The 24,679-nt window shown below is 35.3% G+C and overlaps 4 protein-coding genes, 1 long non-coding RNA gene and 1 pseudogene across 11 annotated transcripts; 3 read left to right on the plus strand and 3 right to left on the minus strand.

Annotated features, from left to right (window-relative positions):
- Positions 1 to 1,034: 1,034 nt before the first annotated feature.
- On the minus strand, positions 1,035 to 2,623 carry LOC147941474 (uncharacterized; annotated as a pseudogene).
- A 288-nt stretch (positions 2,624 to 2,911) lies between these two features.
- LOC147941475 (uncharacterized) lies at positions 2,912 to 3,778 on the minus strand. The gene has a single exon (XM_087458528.1). The coding sequence runs from the start codon at positions 3,776 to 3,778 to the stop codon at positions 2,912 to 2,914; it is 867 nt and encodes a 288-aa protein (XP_087314654.1).
- A 5,798-nt stretch (positions 3,779 to 9,576) lies between these two features.
- On the plus strand, positions 9,577 to 11,829 carry LOC104701318 (protein FLX-like 2). Of its 2 annotated transcripts, none has more exons than XM_010416970.3 (5): positions 9,577 to 9,758; positions 9,938 to 10,559; positions 10,739 to 10,884; positions 10,970 to 11,061; positions 11,305 to 11,829. In XM_010416970.3, exons 2-5 carry the CDS (start codon positions 9,976 to 9,978, stop codon positions 11,572 to 11,574), a joined length of 1,092 nt encoding a protein of 363 aa, XP_010415272.2. In that variant the 5' UTR covers positions 9,577 to 9,758; positions 9,938 to 9,975; the 3' UTR covers positions 11,575 to 11,829. The 2 variants fall into 2 exon arrangements, with proteins under 2 accessions (XP_010415272.2, XP_010415271.2); XM_010416969.3 differs by having other exon boundaries at positions 9,601 to 9,758; positions 9,949 to 10,559.
- Positions 11,830 to 12,652: 823 nt separating this feature from the next.
- LOC104701319 (uncharacterized) lies at positions 12,653 to 15,315 on the plus strand. 5 transcript variants are annotated; one of them, XM_010416971.3, is made up of 7 exons: positions 12,653 to 12,881; positions 13,131 to 13,256; positions 13,344 to 13,477; positions 13,560 to 13,740; positions 14,043 to 14,639; positions 14,732 to 14,917; positions 15,026 to 15,315. In XM_010416971.3, exons 2-7 carry the CDS (start codon positions 13,134 to 13,136, stop codon positions 15,200 to 15,202), a joined length of 1,398 nt encoding a protein of 465 aa, XP_010415273.2. In that variant the 5' UTR covers positions 12,653 to 12,881; positions 13,131 to 13,133; the 3' UTR covers positions 15,203 to 15,315. The 5 variants fall into 5 exon arrangements, with proteins under 5 accessions (XP_010415273.2, XP_010415274.2, XP_087312735.1 ...); XM_010416972.3 differs by having other exon boundaries at positions 12,760 to 12,881; positions 13,116 to 13,256; XM_087456609.1 differs by having other exon boundaries at positions 12,801 to 13,016.
- A 244-nt stretch (positions 15,316 to 15,559) lies between these two features.
- On the plus strand, positions 15,560 to 17,348 carry LOC104701321 (F-box/LRR-repeat protein At1g67190). 2 transcript variants are annotated; one of them, XM_010416974.3, is made up of 2 exons: positions 15,560 to 15,698; positions 15,936 to 17,348. In XM_010416974.3, the coding sequence occupies exon 2, from the start codon at positions 15,970 to 15,972 to the stop codon at positions 17,227 to 17,229; it is 1,260 nt and encodes a 419-aa protein (XP_010415276.2). In that variant the 5' UTR covers positions 15,560 to 15,698; positions 15,936 to 15,969; the 3' UTR covers positions 17,230 to 17,348. The 2 variants fall into 2 exon arrangements, with proteins under 2 accessions (XP_010415276.2, XP_087315001.1); XM_087458875.1 differs by having other exon boundaries at positions 15,574 to 15,698; positions 15,885 to 17,348.
- A 5,189-nt stretch (positions 17,349 to 22,537) lies between these two features.
- Positions 22,538 to 23,596, minus strand: LOC147941476 (uncharacterized). The gene is made up of 2 exons (XR_015562116.1): positions 23,383 to 23,596; positions 22,538 to 22,992 (listed from the first exon to the last, which is right to left on the minus strand). It is a non-coding gene; the product is annotated as an uncharacterized LOC147941476 (long non-coding RNA).
- Positions 23,597 to 24,679: the final 1,083 nt, after the last annotated feature.

The following is a 24,679-nucleotide window of genomic DNA, read 5'->3' on the forward strand; positions in this document are numbered from 1 at the left end:
CATTATGTTCAACAGAGTCATTCACAACTGTAGATGCATTATTGCTAGGAAAATAATCCGGTAAGACAGTGGACTCACCTTTAGCATATGGGAAGATATCTTCATGAAAAACGACGTTGCGTGAAACATATATGCTATTAGTCTCCAAATCCAGAAGTTTATATCCTTTAACACCTGGAGGATAGCCAAGGAACACACATGCCTTTACTCTGGGTTGGAATTTGTTTCTGTTTTTGGAGGATGTGGAGCTATAACACAAGCAGCCAAAAACACGAAGACCATTATAATCAGGTAGTTTTGAAGTGAGAACTTCATATGGAGACTTATCCTGAAGTATGGGAGTGGGTAGTCTGTTAATGAGAAAAACAGCAGTCAGTACACATTCTCCCCAGTATTCAATAGGCACTTTTGACTGAAACATAAGAGATCTTGCAACATTCAAGATATGTTGATGCTTCCTTTCAACTACTGAGTTTTGCTCAGGTGTCTCTGGGCATGAGAAATAGTGAATGATCCCTTTTGCTTTGAATAACTCCACAAACTTCAATTCTGGTGCATTGTCTGATCTAACACCTTTCACTGTACTTTTATACTGAGTCTCTATCATCTTCAGAAAATCAGGGAAGATTGTTAGAACTTCACTCTTATTCCTGAGTAGATACAACCAAGTAATCCTTGTATGATCATCCACAATAGTCAGAAAATACCGATATCCTTCTGTCGTTGGCACTGCAAAGGGACCCCAGACATCAATGTGTATAAGATCAAAAGCAGAGGCACAAACATGATTATTAGATCTGAAGGGTAAATGCTTTTGTTTCGCAAGAGGACAAATGGTGCAGTGAAAAGATCTTTTATTTCTCATTTTGAATCCAAGTACATCTGTGACAATGTCTACTCTTGATACAGAAGGATGTCCTAATCTACTATGCCATAGACTAGAATCAACTACAATGTTTGTAGAGAAAGTGATCTTCTGGGTAATAGAATCTTTAATGCTTTGAACATCCAAGACGTATAGATTGGATATCTGCTCACCCCTCCCAATCATCAACCCCTTGATAGGATCCTGTATCATGCAAGAATCTTCATCAAATGTCACTCTATATCCCAAATCTTTTGTCAACTGACTTATACTCAGAAGATTCAACCTGAAATCGGGAATATACAGAACATTGCTCAATATGAGACATTCATTTAACTGCACTGTACCTATTCTTGTGATTTTAACTCCAAAACCAGTAGGTAAAGTGACTGAATTATTTAGAGTTTCTGATAAACTCAAGAACAAACTCTTATCATGGCAAACATGATGTGTTGCCCCACTATCTATTATCCAAGATTCTGAGGATAAAATGTTTCCATTGGCCCTCAAAACTCCAACAAAACCAATGGTAGAAGGAGAGAAAGCTATACCAGGTAATGCGGTAATGGTGGCACCAGAAGTAGAGGCAACATTGATAGGTTGGTGTTGTGAGTTGAAGTAAGCAATAACTCCATTAATCTGATCTTTGGTGAGGACCTTCGTCAAACCGTCGATCAAGTTATTTGTCTCTGTCATAGCAAGTTGTGCAATAACCGGTTTGATAGGAGCTGACTGTTTCTCAGAATATGGACTCTTCTCTGTCTGGTTCTTATGCTTATGTTTAAAACCAATCGGATAACCATGAATCTTGTAGCATCTGTCCACTGTATGGCCTACATAACCACAATGAGAACATATCAGTTTCTGTGGCCTCCCGGTATTATACGTTGCATTCACTGAAGCTTGAGCTTGAACTGGTGCTTGAATTGGTGCTGCAACTTGAAAGGCAATGGCATTAGAAGGAGCTGGTGTGAAGCTTCGTTGACTGTGATCTTGGTCCAGTAAGTTGTAAATTTCTGCGAGAGTAGGAACATGCTTTTTCATAATGATTTGGCTCCTGACAACAGCGTAAGATTCATTGAGACCAGCCAAGAACTTTATCACACGAGCATGATCTGCTTTCTTCTCCATTGCTTTACAACAATCACATCTCTTACACAAAGTCACACAATCAGATCCATCCAACTCATTCCAAAGAGTTCTTAAAGTGGTATAATATGTTGAAAGATCCATAGTTCCCTGCTGTAAAGACCATATCTGTTGAGATAACTGATAGGATCTTGGAAGATTGGTAATATGGTACCTAGTGAAGAGATCTTTCCATATCTCCGACGCATCATCAAAGCGAAGTATGCTTTTATAAATTTGCCTAGATACTGAATTCATAAGCCAGGATTTCACCATACTGTTACAGCGTGACTAAATCCTAAATATATCATCTGATTCTGGTGGCCGTGGAAGAGATCCATCAATAAAAGCAAGCTTGTTCTTCACATCTAAAGCAACCTTAATCGCAATTTGCCAATCATCATAGTTTGTACCATCGAATACTTCAGAGATAATGGAAATACCAGGATTATCACCATTTGTGAGGTAGTACGGTGAGTGTATACTATCATACGACTCAATCACCGGAGCTCGCCTCTGAGATCTGGTTACAGGTGAACCTTCCGGAGACGAATCCTCGCGATTTCCCGATCTCCAAGCTGAAGAAGCTATGCGGACCGTGCGATGAGCGTTTCTTCGGTTAGTCACCATCTTTAATCAACAATTTTACAGCGGAATTGAAAGATTTTTGAAGAAAAATTTTGATCGATACAACGATTCTTCAGCAAATAGCCAAACGAATCGATCGAAACAGAGAAATCGATGAGAAATGAAGAAATTTAGGTCAAGAATCGAATGAATCTTTGGGATTCATTGCTCTGATACCATATTAGGAGAAAGTTTGTTAGAGGGAAACGAAGAAGAAGAAGAACTTTGTATTTTCTGTTATTGATCTCGATTGTGTTTTTACAATTACTAATAGTAATGAAGCTAACCGGTTTAACTCCGGTTTACAATCAAATCACAATCACAATTGGTTATTATCAAACCATTCTCTATATACTCTAATAATATTGATTTAGGAAATGTCATTAAAAGAGGAAGAACTAGCCAATCTGGAACCATTACAGATTCAACATAGTACTCATGATCTCTACATCCTAATTTTGCGAAAGTATGAGCCACATTGTTGTGATCCCTTTTTATAAACTTAAAACTGATGAAACTGAATTTTGATGTCCAAAACTTTATGTCCTGCAGAAGCGTTGATAGAGATGCATTCATGATAGAGCCATTAATCAACTTGCACAAAGATTCATTATCGCCTTCAAAGATGACTGCATTGTATCCTTGTTTCAATGTTTGTTCGAGAGCTAATATTAAAGTCTTTGCTTCAGCCTCCAGTGAGTTTTCTGCATCAGTTAGTTTCTTTGCACCCCAAACGAGTTCCTTGCCTCGATGATCTCTAACGATCCAACCACCTATGACTGTATGGTTTGCAATGTCAAAACCAGCATCAAAGTTGCACTTCTTTATTGGGAAGATGGGAGGTATCCATGTAGATGAGTGTATGACCGGAGAATGTCTGCGATCATGATGAACTGAGACCGATGAGATATTTAACCACTCTTTTGTTTCAGCGATTGATAGTAAAACCGTTTTAGAAGCCCCTTCTCGATAATCATTAAAGATAGAGTTATTCCTAGCCTTCCAAATGCGCCAAAGTAACCAAAAAGGAAGTAAGGAATCAAAAGTATTGCAATTTTGTTGCATCGATTGGTTGATGATAACTGATAGGTTACTCTCTGCGTCGTGTTCTAGGTTGTTGACATCAAGTAAAGGTGTATTGGAGGTACGCCACACCATTTTTGCAAAAGGGCATGTGAAGAGAGCATGGAGTATATTTTCATCCTCTTGTCGACATCTGGGGCAAATGGCTTCTATTGTCATTCCTCTTGATCTCAAGCGTGTAGTGGTTGGAAGCGCACGAGAGAGTACACGCCAAAGAAAGTGCTTAATTTTTGGCATTAACCGAAGCCTCCATATCTTTTGTTTAAGATCTTTTGAGCCATAAATATCTAAAGGATTCACATCAACTGCGTGAGGATCATGTCTTAAAAACCAGTATCCAGACTTGACTGTACATTCGCCCGAGAGAGAGAGTAGTTCTATATAAGTTTATTTTCTGTTTCCATAATAGAGAGATGGACTTTTTGAAGGAGCTCACCATCACCAGAAGTGATCATTGAAGTGATTTTGATGAATTCCATGAGCGAGACTGGTTCTGTTTCTCGATTAACTGGTCTAAAGAGACATTGATATCAGGTAACAACAATGTTACAAGGTTGGGAGGGTGAGTTGGGAGAACATTATCAATTCCCATTCGAATTGTTTTTCCATTGCCAACAATATATCTCGAGCCTCTCTTAATAAGATTTAGTCCTACTAAAAGGGAAGACCAACCATATGATTGATTCTTCCGAGCTTTTGCATCAAGCACTGTGTCATCTTTAAAATAACGTGCTTTCATCACCTTAGAAAAAAGGGAGTCTGGAAATTGAATTAGACGCCATGCCTGTTTTGGAAGGAGAGCATCATTGAAAGCTTCCAAATCTCTAAATCCTAAACCACCTTCTTTCTTCGTTAGCTTGAGCTTGGTCCATGCAATCCATGGTATACCTCTTTTATTTGAATTTCTTTCCCACCAAAAGTTCATAAGGAGAGACTCTAAATCTGAAGTGACACCTTTGGGAAGTTTGAAACACGACATCACATAGACTGGCATGGAAACCGCCACCAATTTTAACATGATCTCCTTTCCAGCAGGAGACAACCGTTTAGCTGTCCAGCTTGATGTTCGTTTCTTTACTCTATCTATGTTGAAGTTGAACATTTCTGTCTTCTTTCGTCCGAATTGTTCAGGTAAACCCAAATATTTTCCCCCTCCTCCATGGTTTGCAATGTTTAAAATTTGTTTGAGTCTATCTTGAGTAGATCCATAAACCCGGGAACCAAATGTTATCATTCATTTGGATGTATTTATCTTTTGACCCGAGTAGTACTCATAAATATCAAACACATCTCTTAGAGCCTGACAATTCTGTCTGTTTGCTTGGCAAACAAATAGTGAATCGTCTGCAAACTGTAAATGTGTGATTCGTGGAACCCCAATACCAATTTGGATTCCTTTGATTTCGCCATCAGATACTTTAGAGTTTATTAGATGACTTAAGATGTCCGAACAAAGGATAAAAAGATACGGAGATAATGGATCCCCTTGCCTGATTCCACGTTGTGGTATGATGTTTCCATACGGAGCTCCATTGATCAGAACAGAATAATTGACCGATCTTACCGTTGCCATGATCCATCCAACCCATTTGTCACAAAAACCAAATAGTTTTAGCGTTGTTTCAAGGAAATTCCACTCCACTCTATCGTATGCCTTGCTTACATCTGTTTTCACTGCCATATACGACTGAGATACACGCTTTCGAACCTTTAGACTATATATTAGTTCATGTGCTATCATCACATTTTCTTGTATCAAACGACCTAGAATAAAAGCTGTCTGGGCCTCCGAAACTATGTTATTGAGGTGAGGTTTGAGTCTGTGAACCAGACATTTCGACACTATCTTGTATAAAAAGTTACATAGGGCGATTGGTCGAAAATCTGAGAGGGTTATGGGATTGTCTATCTTTGGAATCATACAAATATTCTTATGGTTAATACTTTGTTTCATTACAGATGTGTCAAAGAAGGTTTTTACTTCTTTTATAACATCCTTGCCAACCTTGTCCCAACAACTTTTATAGAAGCGTGCTGTTAAACCGCCAGGTCCTGGGGCTTTGTCATCTCCAATTAAACAAACAGCTTTATATATCTCTTCATCACTAAACTCTCGAGTTAGGTCATCGTTTATTTCAGTTGTGACCTGTGGCACAAAATCTGCAAATTCCTGAGGCGAAACGAAATGTCCATTGGTTGAGTAGAGATTAGAAAAGAACTTCTGAGCATGATTGCCTATATTCTTATCACCCTGAATTATATTTCCTCCCTCATCAGTGATCGAAATGCGGTTGTTTTTAGCAGCTCTTGTTTGAGCACAAGCATGGAAAAAACTCTTATTTCTGTCACCTTCGTGCATCCACTGGTTACGGCTCTTTTTGTTTCCAATGAGTCTCCTCATCTTTATATGCCTTAGTTAACTCCATATGTAATTGGGGAATGCGTATACGGTCCTCACGAAAACCACTCTCCATAGCATCGTTTAGTTGCGATTATAGTAACTTAATCCTTTCGTCAGCGTTAAGCTGTGATCGATATTTCATATCAGCCATCGTTTTCCTGCAGTTGTCTATCCTGGTGTTGATAGGCATATCTTTATTTTCATTCTCTCCAGATCAACCTCGATGAACAATCTCCCTAAAATCAGGTACATCACACAGTCTCTTGTCAAAATAGAAAGTTCTTTTGCGTTGTTTGTTGTTATTGTTCATATATAACAGAACTGGTTTGTGATCAGAACCCGAGAAATCTAAAAAATGGGCTTCAACATTAGGAAAAGTAGCAGCTCCTGCGGTATTCTTCATAGCTCTGTCTAGACAACATTGCATAGTGTGAGAATATCTTTCTCCCACCCAAGAGAATCTGTTCTCCCTAGTTCTGATGTCCTTTAAGCCACACATTGATATCATATGACGAAAATCTCTAAAAGTCTACTCGGCTCTTGTAGGACTTCCAATTTTCTTCCCATTTGAGATTATTTCATTAAAATCACCAAGTAAGATCCATGGAGCATTGCGGTCAGAAGTCATATTTTCAAATCTTTCCCATAAAATATGTCGTTCACTCTATGCAAGGTGGCCATACACACAAGACAAGTGGAAAGAGATATTATTAAGAGTTACAACAACATCAATTAGTCGTTCATCCTTGGACACCAAGGATAAAGACAGACTCTTCCTCCACATTAGAGCTAAGCCTCCACTCCTTCCTTGAGGGGGCTGAATTAAAACATCATCAAATCCTAGATCATCCTTTACTTTAGTTACAAACCCAGAGTTATTAAGTGTTTCCGAAAGAAAGAGAATATCACACTTAGAAGAAAAACATAGTTTAGTTAAACGAGAAGAAGTCAGCGGCTAAGCCAAGCCCTGACAGTTCCAGGAGATGATCTTCATATAGGATCTGGGGGTATCGGGCCCCCCGCGCCTCCGTCGAAACCATTGTTAACTGAACACGAGTCCACAGAAACCTCTCGTTTTTCCTTCTTCCTGAGTTGACACAGGATCGTCAACTCCTCTGCAGCCTTGGCTATGTTGAAAGCCGTTTCAAACCTGACCCTCTTACGCTTCAGGGAAGTAAGATCCGGTTGAGCATTGTTAGAAACTCTGTCTAGATATTCTCCTGTTGTCGTTGTGGCTTCAACTTTCTTTGAAAACTTGGCGTGAAGATAGTGAATCCTCTCGGCTGTTAGTTCTGTGTCTTCAAAGGCACTGGGTAAGGAGGATGAAGACGTGATGTGTGTACCTTGAACATGACCAAAGGTGTTTGGTGGTGGCATTTGGAGACCAGGAATGAGAGTCGCAGGATCCACTGATGGCAGAGTATCAGATTCAGACATGTTGTCTTGCACATCAAATTGTCGATCATCATCAGGCCCCGGTGGATCACTATTGTCGAAGGTTAAAGAACATTCTTTTGCATCGTGTTTCAGTGATCCACACTTAGTACAGAAGTTTCTAAGTCGCTCATATCGATACTTAATCACAGTGTTTTCATCAAGAGCAAAATTTATGTTCTTTTGAAAACATAGAGGATCATCAATGTTCCAGGCTATCCTAACTCTAGCCGCTCCCACTTGGTTGACATTCTCATCATAATCTACATCCGTAACATATCCAATCCTATTGCCAACCCATCTAGCCGTAACATTCGTTAAATAGAGAGTGGGGATACCTTGGATTTGCACCCAAAAAGGAAGATCTTCATGTCGTTTTCACCAATGTTAAGGTACCAGCGGTGTGTCGTGATCATCCAGTCATTGAATGACCAAGGGCTACGTCGCAACACCAAATCCATGGATTCCCCCGATTGGAAGCGAAACAGCACTCTACCCCCATCAAGTAACCGTCCACCACACGCATCCGGGAATCCCCAAACTCTTGGCATTTGGCGAATTATCGCCCGAAGATTCTGTTTACGGGAGTTCACCGGAGTTACGACTATGGAGAACCGATTCACATTAGCAGCGCGAGAACTAAATTCAGAGGGAAAGACAATTAGTGCATCGTCAATTCCCAGATCAAGGTCTTGAACGGATTTTCTCAAGAAATCACTCATTATGGAGTGTTTATTAAAGAACAAAGTAACAGAAAGGGATAGAGAAATTGGAAGAAAGCGAGGGAGAGAACTGTATTTATAGGTTTTGATCCATGGCGGTTTTGGTGAGCGGTTAACTCCCACAAAAAGGGGAGACAAATAACTGGCAGACCCAAACCGCTGACAGAACCCCATAGATACAAAGAACAGAGGAAATCGAACGAAAATAAACTCCTTAACGGAGAAACAAATCGGAAAAAAAATTCCAGAACTGTCGCCCTCTGAGTCGCCATCAGAGAGACGCCATTTTGCAAGCTGTTGATGTATGGTAAAGGTTCTTTTGCAGAGAAAGTAAGCAGTAATCGTTTAAGCGGACGATATGAAGAAGGTGAGAATTTCAAAGCGGTATATGTATATCGCAGCCAGTGTCGGCTCAAGGTTTTTAGGGGCCCATGGGCAATCTTTTTTTTTGGAATAAAAGACCATTTTTTTTTTTGAACCTCTGTTATATGTTAAAAAAAAAATACGGATTTCATTTTGATAATATAAACACTTGAACCGTTCGACCACTTTATTGCTTCTGATTTGGTAGACGCAAATACCGTTACCGTTATAACCATTGCATAGGCTAGTCCCATTCCATCTTTGGCCGGAACCGTTATTCCTAAATCCAAAAGCAATGCTTCGCTTAATCGCTTGTCAACCGATGAACTTAAAGTTGTATGAGTCTTTGGCGGCCAAGGCAAGTATGTCTTTTAGATATTTCTGAATTTCTGGAGGACCTGGAAATAGGGAATAATAGCCTTTTTTTAGCGGTTTTCAACTTTTCATCAAATATATAGTGGTGATGAATCTCCACAGGAGTAACATTTCGATAATTCATTTTTCAAAAAAAAAAAAAAATATTTCGATAATTCAATTTCTGAATTTTGTGGAGAGCTTCTCTTAGGACAATGGATTATGCTTAGGGGAATCAATTGATGCAAAACGCTTAAAGATATATCTCCCACTTGAATCATGCAAAGTCCAACTAATACCCCCTCTACTATTTTGTTTCTTGTTTGGTTTATATAAAACAAATTGTTAGGTCAAATATTTATAAATATATATTTTTAATTTAGGACAATTATTATAAATACCAAAACTAAAAAAATATGTTTTACACCTTTAAAAATTAATTGTGGTACATTTGGAAAAATAAAATCTTTATAGTATTTTTTAAAAAATAATTTTTTTGTGGTAGTTTCTTTGAAAAAAATAAAATATTGTATTTTGAGAATTTTTTCTAAAATTTAATACAGTAGTACTTAAAAAAAGAAAAAAACTATTAACACTAGTATATAAAATAAATAAAATCCTCTGGAACTAAAATAAAAATAAAAATAAAAAAATTCACGCCGGTTAAAAATAACAACAACTTCGCCGTCGTCGTTTGCTACTAGTCTTCCTCGCTTCTATCGCAAACTCAATCAAATAATCCCAGTAAGCTTCTCCGATCCTCCTCTTACTCCATTCTAAGGTACGACTCGATCTCGTTCTATTGAATAGAATCTTTAAACCAAAACCTTTTCAGGATTTAATCGGGATTAGTCAGGATCTTAAATCATTGCTTCGTAGTTGATTTTGGTGATGTTAAAAACCCTAATTCCGATGATTGTTCTGTTCGCCTCTGAATAAGTTTGATTTGAATGTTTCTAGTTACGTTACAGATAAAGGACTTTGAAGCTTTTGATTTGATGGAAAGCAACGGAAGAATCCATCCATCTCGTCATATGAGGCGTCCTCTTCCTCCAGGTCCCGGCGGTATTGCGCATCCGGAGGCTTTTGTTGGTCACGGTGCTATACCACCGCCTTCAGCTGCACAGGGTGTGTATCCTTCTTACAACATGTTGCCACCACATGAAGTTATGGAGCAAAAATTCGTGGCACAACACGGGGAACTACAGAGGCTTGCTATAGAGAATCAGAGACTTGGTGCAACTCATGGTAGTTTAAGACAAGAGCTAGTTGCAGCGCAGCACGAATTGCAGATGTTGCAAGGGCAAATTGGGTCGATGAAGTCTGAGAGAGAGCAACGGATGAGGGGTCTTGCTGAGAAAGTTGCGAAAATGGAGACTGAGCTTCAGAAGTCTGAGGCTGTGAAGTTGGAGTTGCAACAAGCACATGCTGAGGCACGTAGCTTGGTTGTGGCGAGGGAAGAGCTTATGTCTAAAGTGCATCAGTTGACTCAAGAACTTCAGAAAGCTAGTTCAGATGTGCAGCAAATACCTGCTCTGATGTCTGAACTTGAGAGTTTAAGACAGGAGTACCAGCAGTGCAGGTATTTTTTTCTTAGTAGATATGGTTGTAGAATTTGAAAAGTAACGCTTAGGATTATAGGAATTGAAGTTTCTAACATCCCAGGCTCTTGACACTCTTTCTATAGCTATTGAGTTTGTCAGCCTTTGTATCTTCCTCTTATGAAGGTTGGGATGAATTTTATTTCATCTGATTCTGCAGGGCAACATATGATTATGAGAAGAAATTTTACAACGACCATCTCGAGTCACTTCAGGCAATGGAGAAGAATTACATGACTATGGCTAGGGAAGTAGAAAAACTTCAAGCACAGTTAATGAACAGTGCAAATTCAGACAGAAGAGCCGGTATTTTAAGCTATTCTATATAGTTTTTTTTTGGTTCACAAACTTTTTCAGTATTTTAAGGTTTGTATCTGTCAATCAAATGAAGGTGGCCCTTATGGTAGCAACATAAATGCTGAAATGGACGCTTCTGGGCATCAGAGTGGAAACAGTTACTATGACGATGCTTATGGTCATCAGGTGCGTGAGTTTCACTTTACAAGCCTTTTTACTAGCTCGGTTATATGCCACAAATGTGCACTCGCGCACTGAGATCCACTGTAGTTTTCCAAATTTATACACTTAGGCCAGGGCTCAAAATCTTTACGACAGTACAACTAGAAGGATGGGGCTCTAGATTTTATCAAAACTTCCACATTATTGACCTGCCTAGGATAAGATCTAAATGTGCCTTGAGCTATATATCCTTTGTTACTTTTGCAGGGATATATTCCTCAACCAGTTGCTGGTAACGCAACTGGACCAAATCCAGTAGTTGCTGCATCCCAATACCCTTATCCAACTCAGCCAGGGTACTACCCTCCAAGACCCGGTTACAACTTCCCAAGAGGACCCCCTCCTGGTTCATATGACCCAACAACAAGGTTACCCACAGGACCATACGGCGCTCCATACCCACCTGGACCATCCAACAATACTCCGTACGGGTCAGCTGCAACAGCCTGTGCACACGGAAACCCTAGTCGCAGATGAGGCCATCAGTACATACTATAATAACTCACCAGCTATATTCCTTCAACTGTGGAATTGTTGCCGGTCTGGATAATTTATGGGTAAAGAGAAGTTGGTACAGTGGTGAACTTTTGAGTGCTATTATGTGTTTTCTTCAAGTTTTGGTGACGTTTAATTGTGATACTAAAAGAGATGTAAAAATCGGAACAAAGAAGATACATTTTTTGTTCGTTCTTTCACCAATTCTTTTGCCTATATGTTTCAGTCAGATAAAAAGAGTTTACAAATGTATATATAATTGAATTTACCTGTCCATAGTAAACTCTAGTTTAACTTTACTCTGAATGAAACACTAAGAACACACTATTCCTTTGATTGGATGCAGTGGTCAAAACAAACAGATTTATTAGTCTCAAGACTCTCAAGTCTCAACCTTACAATTTATGAATGTTAAGGGGGAGGTATTGGTTTAGGATTTAGAAAGAATTTTAATGACTTTATGTTCTTGCTGATTGTTAGAATCATAGAAAATTGAAAGTTAAAAATGAAGGATTCTAAGAGATTGTTTAGGAAGTTTTTTAAAATCTTGATGATTTGTTTTTTCTAATCTTGTAAAATCTTTCTATTTGATGAAAGAGTTTTCATGACTTTTGTTATGAAGGAAATGATATAAAATCCTAAACCAATAACATAAAATTTGAATTCATTAACAATCCAAGATTCTTTTGTTTTACTTGAATAACATAAAACTTTTAATGACTTTATAAAACTCTTAATCCAATAACACTAGATTTATCAAGATTTTAGATAACTTTTTACAAATCCACAACCAATAACACCAAATTTTTAAAGAGTTTTAAAAAGTCTTGATTGAATAACAACATATTTTACCTAACTTTTAAAGTCATTAAAATTCTTTCTAAATCCTAAACCAATACCTCCCCCTAAATAAAAACGGTCCAATTAACGAACAGATTATTTTTTCGTCTCAACCGTCGCAATTATTCGAATTTTATACTCGAACAATATTTATGATTACAACAGAATTATGCATATTGAAATTTATAAATGGTGGAGGCTGACAAAATGATGCACACCTAAGAATTTGTGAAACGATCAAAAATTACTTTTTTTTTTTTTTCCTTCAAAAATTTGATATTTTTAAATTCCCGCCAGACTCCCATCTAATTTTGAGGCAAACCACACAGACCACACAGAATAGAGACCACACAGAATAGAGAAAGAGTAAAATATTGAGGCAAACGAAGGAGACATAATTCCCAAGACAAGAGAGATAATTGCAGCAGATTCGTATCAAATTAGACCAGGTAATACAATTCTACTCGAATTAAGAAAATTTCAATTTCTAGGGTTCCACTGTTCGATTTCTGTAAAAGGGGTTTTGATTTCTCGACACAATTGCCGTAATTTAAGTTTAGGGTTTCGCGATTCTGGCCCATTAGGTTAGTCTCATACAAAAAATGTAAGCTTTGATTCTCTCGGCGATGTTGGGGTTGCACTCCCAATTTTGGTTTCATGTCGAAAGTTTCAATTTTTTGTAGCTTCTGTTATTGTAGGATATGGAAAATGTGGTGGCAACTGTGAGTGGATACTATGGGTCTGAGAGGTTCAAGCTCATCAAGCTTATTTCACATTCTGGAGCAAGTTATGTTGGGGCAATGTCAAGATCCATTACACATTTGGTTCGTCGGGATTGTTTCTCTGTCTTTTAGGGGATTTTAACTACTATGGAGAAACAAAGTCATACCCTTTTTTGTTGTATTGTGTAGGTATGTTGGAGATTCGAGGGGAAAAAGTACGATCTTGCAAAGAAGTTTAATACAGTAGTAGTAAATCATCAATGGGTTGAAGAATGCGTGAGGGAAGGGAGACGAGTTTCCGAGACGCCTTATATGTTTGAAAGGTTTGCTCAGTCTTATCTGAAATGTGTAGGATAGCTTCTAGGTTCCTAACAGATGATTGATATATAGCCTTAACTTTTTCAGTGGGGAAGAGGTTGGACCTTTGATGATGGAACTTCCCGCGATTTCAGGGGAAGCTAAAGCTACAAAGAAAGTGAATAAGGCTACTGAAACTTTTGATAAATACTTTAATAATGGTGAAGAAAGCAGGAGGGGATCCACTTCTGAGCTTGCTACTTGGATGGATTCGGTCTTGTTGAAAGAGGTGATACTCGTTCTCTTCTTATCTATTTGCATTAGATACAAGAAAAATCTAGAGCTCTACAGATTTTAATTCTTTATCTTCCATCTATCAGTTTAGTTTTATTGAATTGAGTATTAGTACACTCGTTTTCTGTATGATTTAAGAGAGAGACAGGGTAATAATATATACTCATTAGGTTAGTTTCATATTGTGATATAGCTACCAAGATTAGCAATAGGTGGTCACTGTGGAATGTTTGAATTGCATCACTGTTCTGTGTATGGTATATAATAACTTTGATAGTTCCTGTCCCTGGTCTTTAGAAAAATACAGAAGCAAACAGACAGTCAGTGCGATTAAGAACAAAGAGGCCGAGTAATATTTTTGAAGACAAGGAAAACACTGGCGTGGCTGAATCTTCCGGGAAAGGAAAGAGGCGGTTAGTACAGAAACGCTTGTGCAGAAACCTTATCGACCTTGAATCTGATGAGGAATCTGATAATAGTTGGCTTGACAATTCTGACGAGAACCGAAATAAGACTCAGGATACTAGAGAGCCTGATGATGAAAATGTGAGGGAGTGTGTTTTCGAACCAGGAGAAACATCAGCTCTTCGACATCCTGGAGACTCTGCAACACAAAACTGGGACGTGGATGAAATAGAGGAGTCTGAAAATTGGAGTCATTCAGCTGTTTTTAAACGTCCGAGATCAAATAGTACAGAGAGAAAACTGCAAGAGGATGGGTCAAACTACAACAAAACTGATTCAAGAAGAGAAGAGACAGAAGCAACTGAGAAGGTTCCTCCTGCACAGGTTTCTTGTATCATATGCTGGACCGAGTTTAGTTCCAGTAGAGGCATCCTCCCTTGCGGCCATAGGTTTTGTTTCTCGTGCATCCAGAAATGGGCAGACCGTTTGGTGAGTTTTATCTTCTCCGCCTTTCAAATTAACACTCCTACAATCCGGATATTGTAATTGATGCATATGCTATAATCAAATTACACCTGCAGGTTTCAGAAAGAAAGAAGACAACATGTCCATTATGCAAGTCCAATTTCATCACCATCACAAAAATAGAAGACGCTGGATCATCCGACCAAAACATATATTCACAAACAGTCCCTGACCTATCTTCAACAAATAACACTCTTGTAGTACTTCCTGAAGAAGAAGAAAGACGAGGCTTCAGTTCACTGGTACTGCCATCTCCCTGACTCTGAGAGAGTCTTGAGTTTCTACATATGCGCTCTTGATCTTGACTACAACATTCTTCTTCCTTTGTGTTTATTGTTTTGTGTCTGCAGGCTCGAGCTTCAGGTTGCAGCAAATGCTTCTTGACTGAGCCGGAAGAGCTTCTAATAAGATGTCACCTCTGCAATTTCCGACGCATCCACTCTTATTGTTTAGACCCTTACCTGCTTCCTTGGACCTGCAAGCACTGCAATGATCTTCAGATGATGTACCAGCGTCGTAACTATTAAATAAAAATATGACCATAAATGTCTTGGTTTTGAAATTATGAAGTATGAATGTTAACAATATCTCCCATTGTTTTATTTTCGTTTACATGAAATAAACTGAATTTTAATACCAATCATACACAATCCAAGTAACTTTCAATTTTAATACATACTAATATTTAGAGATAGGACTGTTGAAATAAATTTAATTAAAATTTCTTAAAAGCCAATTGGCTAAACAAAACAAAAGTCACTTTTAAACAATAAATAGCAAAAAGCAATTTTCCTGAAAAAATAATTTCTTTATTTCAGTACGACGCCGTTTACTTTTCACATCCCCGCCACGACCCCACCACCCAAATAATAACAATTCTTTATTTTTATTTTTAATTACTAAATTCAAGTCGTCGCCTCGCTCTCTTGTTTTCTTCTCCTTTCTAATAAACCAGATCGCCTCCTCCTCGTAGATCCACCGTCGCCGTCCGTCATTCTCTTCATCCCGGAACAACCAAAATCGGTAAACAGATGTTTGGCCGTTACTTCGTATTCCCCTCTTCATTTCTCATGATAATCTGTTAAAATTTCGATTGGTTTGATTCAGATTCCGTCTCTCCTAAACCTGATTCTCTAGGCTTTGATTCTTATATGATTTAGACTTCGATGCTTTCAGGATCTATGTATTTTTTTTGTTTGTTTAATGTAGTTTGATCGAAACGAGAGGTTCTTCTTCTTCTTTGCTTGCTTGCTTTTGTAGCTGCTCTGTGGATCCTTTTTGTTTTGGAGTTGTTATGGACTATCTTCCTGTAGAAGTTATTGGAAACATACTCTCACGTCTCGGTGGAGCTCGAGACGTTGTGATTGCTTCCGCTACATGTAGAAAATGGCGTGAAGGTTATCGTAAACATCTCCAGTCCCTTACTTTCAATTCCGCTGATTGGCCGTTTTATCGAGATCTCACAACGAACCGTCTCGAGATCCTTATAACTCAAACCATTTTCCAAACCACGGGGTTACAAGGTCTCTCCATTGTGATGGATGATGCAAACAAGTTCTCCGCTGGTACTGTTATGGCTTGGCTTATGTATACTAGGGACACGTTGCGTCGTTTGTCTTATAACGTTCGAACCACACCTAATGTTAACATTCTTGAGATCTGTGGGAGGCAAAAGCTTGAGGATTTGGTTTTGGCTCATAATTCGATTACTGGTGTTGAACCTAGTTTTCAGAGGTTTCCTTGTTTGAGATCACTCTCGTTGAGTTATGTTAGTATTTCAGCTTTGGATTTGAATCTTTTGCTTAGTGCTTGTCCGTTGATTGAGAGTTTGGAGCTTGTGAGTCTTGAGATTGCGATGTCGGATGCTCAAGTGACGATTGAACTTAGTAGCCCGACGTTGAAGAGTGTTTATTTCGATGGGATTAGTTTGGATAAGTTCATCTTGGAGGCTGATAGTATTGAGTTCTTGCATATGAAAGACTGTGTTCTCGAGCTTTTTGAGCTTATAGGAAACGGGACTTTGAAGCATTTTAAGCTCGATGATGTTAGTGTGATTCATCTTGATATCATGGAAACTTCTGAAAGCCTTGAAGTAGTTGATGTCAATCACTTTACGATGGTTTGGCCAAAGTTCTACCAGATGATCTCAAGATCACAGAAACTTAGGAAACTCCGTCTGTGGGATGTGGTGTTTGATGATGACGATGAGATCATCGATCTTGAGTCTATTGCTGCTGGTTTCTCTCAACTGACTCATCTTTCTTTAAGCTACGACCTGAAAGATGGAGCTGCTCATTACAGTTTGCAAGGGACGACTCAGTTGGTGAACGTGACTGTGTTGGAGCTCGGATGGACCGTGATCAATGATGTTTTCTCAATCTGGGTCGAGGAGTTGCTGAGAAGATGTCCTAATCTGAAGAAGCTGATCATTTATGGGGTTGTCTCAGAAACCAAAACACAAGGAGATTGTCAAATTCTGGCTACATTCACATGGTCCATTGTTCAACTCATGAGGAAATACATTCATGTCGAGGTACAGTTCGAGTACGAGTAAACGATTATTCTTCTTCTCCATGTTATTGAAAACAAGTTGAAACATGTGTAAAGATTTTGAATATTTGGATTTTTGAAGTCTTTCTGAACTTAATGTGAATATATCTTCATTCTCTGTTCCTCGGTTTGTTTCCAAAACTCGCTTGATGGAAAACTGAAAATTTGTATGCACCCTGAACTAAAAGAGCTGTTCAGTGTACGTTGGTTTTCAATTTGCAAACCAACCCTACAAAAGTTTTGCAATTGAATTCTAAACCACCAAACTTTTAAAACTTAGTTTAGTTCCAATTTCTTGTTATAGATAAAATCCACGTAACCGTTCTCATTTCTTACCAACACAAACATTTTAACTTCATCAGTTTGTCGATTAAACAAAAAAAAATTTTGTTCCAAGCTATAGACATTCATAAATTTAATCTGTAGTAGTTATGTTAAGGCCAACGAACTATAAAACTGTTCTAATTTTTTTTAAAAAAAATACAGTAGAATGTTGTTAACTCCAAAAATTATACAGAATATATACTTGTTAATGGTTTTGTTTCGTTGTTTGCAATTCTCTTTCAAAGCCTTAGTTAAACACGCATAATTTGATGTAAGAACATCTATAGCTTCGAAGCTTGACAAGGAGGAAATATATATAGCTAAGACGTTTTTATTAATAATCTTTAAAAAGTTGGAAAATACAATTACATGATTGAGCAGCCGTACGTAAACGTTTGAATCTTCGCTTAGGGATATAAAGATATTTCTTATTGAGAGATTCAGTTGATTTATTGCATACAAAGAGACGTTTTGAACCATAGTTTCCTTTCCATTTCTCGAAAGTGGTTAAATGAATCGTCATACGATCACATGGGGTATTGGGCAACACGTATATCGTATAATTTTGTGGGGTTAGGCTGTTGAAATTAAGATTTATCTGGTTAGGGGCAAAAGGTAAACGTTTGTGTGGTTTTAAACAAATCTTTCGATTGTTACTAAATCTAAATAAAAGTTGTTAACATAAAACAGTGAATTGTACTTTTTGGACAGAGGTTTCAATGTTTTTTTTTGTTTTTTCTAATTATTATAGGCAGCAAAATCTAAGTTTATGTAGTTATATGAATAGTTTCCATATTGTTTGTGGTTTGTGATTCGATTGCAAAATATTTTGTTGGGACTGCATACCAAAAATCAATGTTTTTGTGTAGTAGTTACATTGTCATGCCGACTAAACAAAGAAAGAAAAAGAAATACAGTAAAACCTCTATAAATTAATAATATTGGGACCATAAAAATTTATTAATTTAAAAAAATTTTAATTTATCAATAAATTAATAATTATTAATTTATAGAAAAACTTTCCTAATTGGTAATTTTTTCAAAAGAAGAATTTAAAAATAAGATTGAATTAATATAACTAATTTTTTTTTATAGAATGAAAATAATAATTATCATATTTTAAAGAAAATATTCAAAGTTTTTTATATAGTAATAATATTAGAAATGAATTCTAACAAAAATTAGTGTGTATATATATCCCTATATTTTGATAATTTTATGTAATTATTAATTTATATTATTGATGAGACCATATATTTATAATAAATTTTCAAAAAAATATTATTTAATTATTTTATCGAATTGTGTCTAATATTATACTGGTCTAACTTGGAACCAGAAAAATATATTAATTTATAGTGATTATTAGTTTAAAGAGTATTAATTTATAGAGGTTTTAGTGTGAGAAGATATCGTAATTTGTCACAAGATCACAATGTTTTGGAAAGAGAAAAGATCTTCGTAGCACACTCCAAGTTGATCTCTTTCCTAAAATGAACCAACTCTTTAATTGATGCTTCACTTAAAGAGTTGTGAAAAATACTAACTCTCTTCAAGGTTAGTTGTTTTTTCCAATGAATAAAAATACTATCTTAGGATTGTTTCTATACAATTAAATATCTGAAAAAGAATTAACCTTTTTTCCTTCATTTTTTAATTGGTGTTTAAAGATAAAATTCTGCCAGACTAAATTGCAATGATAAATGGAGTGTATATATATTCTAGTTCAAAACAAAGAGATGGTACCATGCTAAAATGATATGTGCACTCAAACTAAGCTTACACCGAGGACGACCGACTCAATTGACACATGATGTGTCACACATCTATCTCTCCCTCTCACAAAACTTGTGGATTTTGTATAACCAACATATCATGTGAACAATATTTAGCTAGATGATACCATTGAATTTTCCTTTTCATGTGCCTTGAAGTTTCCAATTTCTTCTTAATTCTTATTATATATAAACTATATTTGTTGTCTTCTTCCCCAAATGTGGAGCTTGCATTGGTTTTGTTAGATGCATGTAAGGTGGAGTAAATGGTAAGCTTTTGTCCTCACACTGTGTTTGTTTTTGTCATTAATGAAAGGCTAATTGTCCTCACGCTGCTGGATCTTAGTGTTGTGTAGTATTATTCTCTATATCTTGTCCTTTTTACACAGCGGGGACCTTATTTGTCATGCTTTGTTCCATTCCAAGACAGCTTCTTGAATCCTAGCTAGTATTAAATGCATAGTTTTATATATAGAGAAATACTCTAAAATAAAAACAAGTTTTATAGACAACTATATCGTACATTTCATAAATTTCCAAAAATAACCCTATTTACATTTAGGGTATAGTTTTAAGGGGTAAGATTAATTGGTGTTATTTTTGGAATTCTAGAGATGTTGTGCTAAATTTGGAAAAAAAAATTATATTGGTGCTATTTTTGAGAATTTCTCTTATCTATATTAACATTTTTGAAGTACATTTTGTGTTATGCCCTTTTAATTTTGTTTATTTAAAAAGTTATTTACAACATTAACCCCTAAAAAATTTTCAAAACTAACATTACTCCAGATTTTGTTTCATAAATAGTTTACATTTCATTCCAACTAAAAAATAACAGCAATCAATATGGAAATAAAAACTCTCATATATTTAACTACACATTTTGTTGTGTTTTGAGATGTTCTTTATCTGAATCCTTCACAAAAAAAGAAAACAACAATTTGATTCCCATTTTGTTTTCCAAAACCTGTGAGCTTTGATTATTAGTGTAAGAGAAACTTCGGTTGACATTTATTTAAATATTATAATTAATATATATAAACTTAATAAAATTTTTAACTATTACGAATATGTAAAATTAAAAAAGTCTAAAATACTATATAATGTGATTATATAGTAGATGAGTTATAAAGAGCACATGTTGGAATTAATAAAATATCATTAAATTTGTGTTAACACGGGTTAAATCCTCATTTAATTACTTATCAACACTACTAATATTAGAATATTTAACATAAAATCAAGTTGATTTAACTAAGATTGTGTAAAATAATTAAATCATTAGGAAAAATGTGACTTAATCACAGCGTATAAATTACTGATAATATTTATATCTTTTAATTTTTTGTTATAATAATTAAAAATCAAAATAGAATCTCAAACACTAAACAAAACAAACTAAATATAATAAACAAATAGTCATAAAATGTATTGCAGGTTAAAAAATAATATAAAACATCTAATATTTAATAAATAGATACAACATAAAATATAAATTATAATAAAAGTTATATGCTCGCGGTGTACCGCGGGTTAAAGTCTAGTATATATTAATGACTGCTAGTGACACTAAAATGAGTACGATTTTTTTTTTTTTATTATGAATCTTAATCTGTTTTTGTAAGACATGAAATGCAACTATTTGGGAATACCACTAGTTTCACTTCACATGTTATTTATAATATAAACTATTTGGGAATTCTTGAGTGTATATATATATGTTAACGTTAATAATTTAAAAAAAGAGAAAGAAGAGAGGATTTGGTATGTAAAATTTGGTTTGTAGTAATGTATAGGCATGGGCATGCATGTCTCGTCACCTAATTAAGAAACCTCTATTATGTCTCAACCTCTTTTTTAGGTTACGACGAGTCAATTACATAACGACACCACTTATGTCAAATTGTTTAAGATAGAATCAACCTTTCTGCAAAACGAAAAAGAAATCGTAATTGTTAACTTTATTTCTCTTCAATATAAGCCACATATCATAGATTACACATGATTATTTATTTTCTTACATAATATATAGAGATCTTTAAGAACTACTTAATCTTCTATCTTTATTTCTTGTAGAGTTATAGATTCAAGAAGTGTTTCTTCCGTTTTCGTGTTCCTTCAATGATAAAGTTGTTTTTATAAAATTAATCGATCTTTCACACATGTATTAATAAAGTGATCTTAGCTCGAGAAAGATTATATAGATAAACGACCCTTAATACTAATTTCTAAACACTAGCGTTTGGTATGTCGATTAATTAATAATTGTGACTATTCTTTTAAAATTCATTTTTGTTAGGTTGAGACACGCCAGATATACTGACAATACTTAACAAAACCTAGACAAATCTGTGTTCTTTTTATTTGTCGGCGATAAATTTGTATCTAGGTAATGTGATACAAATTTCAATCTTTAATACAAACATATAAATATATATATTTTTAGATCGTGATATTTTACCATATATAAATAGGAGAAATTATGACATGAAATTTCAAAGTGTTGGTTGAACAACACATCACAAACGTTTCACGAATATAGAAGACATGATACTGACGTTGGAAAGAAACCCATATAACAACTTTCATTTATGTGACCGTTTATTCGTCTAAGGAATTATTATTTTTATTTATTTTACGAACTTTGAGCATAAGAAACATTACATTTGTAGTTCTACAATTTTTAGACTAATAAAAGACATAGAGAATGTTAATGAACCAAATATTAAAAGAAAAAGTGAAGGTTATTGTTTTGAAAACATTAAAATTGTGTATTTTCTGTTTTGTTTTATTATGGTTCTGTAACTGTAAGTTCAATGACTCAACTTTAGTTGTTTCTCCACATGCACAAAATTCTGATTTGAAATGTCATTGTTATTTCCCAAATAAAATGAGAAACGAACTTGGCTAAAATTGTATTTTAACTTGAACCAAAAAAAAATTGTATTTCACATTACAAAAAAAAATGTATTTCAAAAATTAAAATAAATATGTATGTTGTCCCCCCCCCCCCCACCCCAAAAAAAAAATAACAGTACGTATTTCTATAATATGGTGAAGGTTATAACGGTATTCTAATACCCTTAATATAGTAAACTTGGTAAAAATTACAATAAGATACTTTTTTAATATATAGTTAATATTCGATTTTACATCTAAAATGTACTTTTTTTTGATACAACTAATTATAGCATAATTATGACTATGAATGTATTGACGTAATCACCTAATCATCATTTAGCAAAAGATAAAATCCATCACATCACACATATAACCTTTCATACATAAATACACACGTACAATTTTGTAGATGGAAATGTATAAACAGATGCGTACACGCAAATACATATATGTTTATCTATGTATGATATGATTTGGATGTTAAAAAGATGATATCAGAAAGCATAAGTTCTTGAAGTGGGAGAGTCGGCAATTTGAAGGGTTTCTTGGATAATTTTGTTTGCCTTTCTACTTCTCAACTCAAATCTCATGCTCTCACTCTTGTCTATCTTCTCATACGAAGATGAAGATGATGAAGAAGATGAATATGATGATGATGATAATGATGATCTCTTCCCCATCCTTAGACCCGTCTTTATCTTCGACTTCAAGCCTTCCATAATCTTCCCTAGTCTCATCCTCACCACCATCTACTATATGTGGAAGAACTGAAGAAGAAGAAAGAAACTAATTAGATCTTCCAATTACGTACAGAAAGTAATTCTAGATTAATTTATGGGCTTAATTACTATTCTGAATTTATTAGATTAGCATATATACTAGCTCACTTGGAGATAAATCTTGTATCTACTACACTTAAAGATATATATATATATATATATATATATATATATATATATATCTTAACAAAAAGTTAATTAAGAAGATCGAGCTTCACTTTTCTTGTAATTAATCTGCAAGTTAAAAAGATTGAACTAGGCATATATATATGCATGTAAATAGGTGTATTTGTTATTAGAAAACTCAACGAGAATTCAGAAAAAGAGGAAAAAGAGAAAAAAAAAGAAACATGAGAGAGAGTAGAAGAGACATGAAACCTCTTGGTAGTGATGACTTGGAGATATGAGAGAAGATGAAAATGGAGAATATGGAATAGAGGAGAATAATATATACACATATAAGTGGTTTTTTATTAATATTGTGTTTGTGTGTGTGGTGGAGGCTGATGTCAAAGGTTGTGACTTGTGACTATTGTGAGTCTCGTGACCTTGTTTTTTTCAAACTTTTAACTAATATTATAATACGATGGTTATTAGTTTAGTACTATGGTTTTGGGTGGTTTAGTATAGTCAAAGATTCAGATTTTAAGAATTAAGGCAACACCAAATCATGGTTATTGGGGAATTTGATTGTTTTACTTGTTTATTTCATACATTATGTATCTTAGCAAAGTTCTTTAAAGTGAAATCCTGAAGAAGAAAGAAACTAGTTTTATACCAAATAGAGAAATCTAAACAAAATAGAAAATCTTGTGTGGTAAATCGAAAAGAGATAAGAAATACTGTGTGGTGCTTTTCACAAAGATAATTTTAATTAGTTAATATTTACTTCCGCCACTGAAATTTCTTCCATTACTTGATAGGTATTATAAAAAAAATTCTACGTTCTAAATGTATGAAAATAATTGTAAAGTCTAATTAATTGATCAGTGATCACTGAAAACTTGAACTTTTCTACCATAAAATTGAAATGTAAGATAATCAAAGCCTGCTTTGATATCCCTTAGTTTGCTTTGAGGCGTAATTAAGCGAGCACTACATGACTTTTGTTGCATTTGAACACATTCAAATATTTCGTGATACGGTTCACTGGACTAGAATAGAGCCAAAACATGGGTACTAGTGAGCATTTCATATCAGCTCGGAAAACTTCTTCCATATGTGTTGACTAGATAGATGAACTAGTACTACTACTACACATGTCAACCCAATTATATGGGTTGTGCCAATACTCGTGTAACCCATTAACGAACTGTAGTATCTACATAATCTAAATAACTGGAAATGTTTTTTATTGTGTGCAAAAACTTATTAATTAAAATAAATGTGAAAGACAACTTAGAATACACTCAACTTTCTTCTTCTTTTCGGAGACATGGAAGATTGCTAATTTAGACTCCGAATAATTATGACTCCTACCGGTAATCATTAGAAAAACAAAAAGAAAAGGAACAAAAAGAACTTTTAAAAAGGAACAAAAAGAATAATGTGAAATGGAATAAACAGTTTTTGAGAAATGAAAAAAAATCTGGAGAGAATGAACTAAATAGTAAATGGTAACAAAACAATAAAAACATCTTTTTAAATATGTTAAATATTAAATAAATCAAATTCA

Source organism: Camelina sativa, chromosome 7 (genome assembly GCF_030686135.1).
Source record: "Camelina sativa cultivar CO46 ecotype springtype chromosome 7, ASM3068613v1".
NCBI classification, from domain to species: domain Eukaryota; kingdom Viridiplantae; phylum Streptophyta; class Magnoliopsida; order Brassicales; family Brassicaceae; genus Camelina; species Camelina sativa.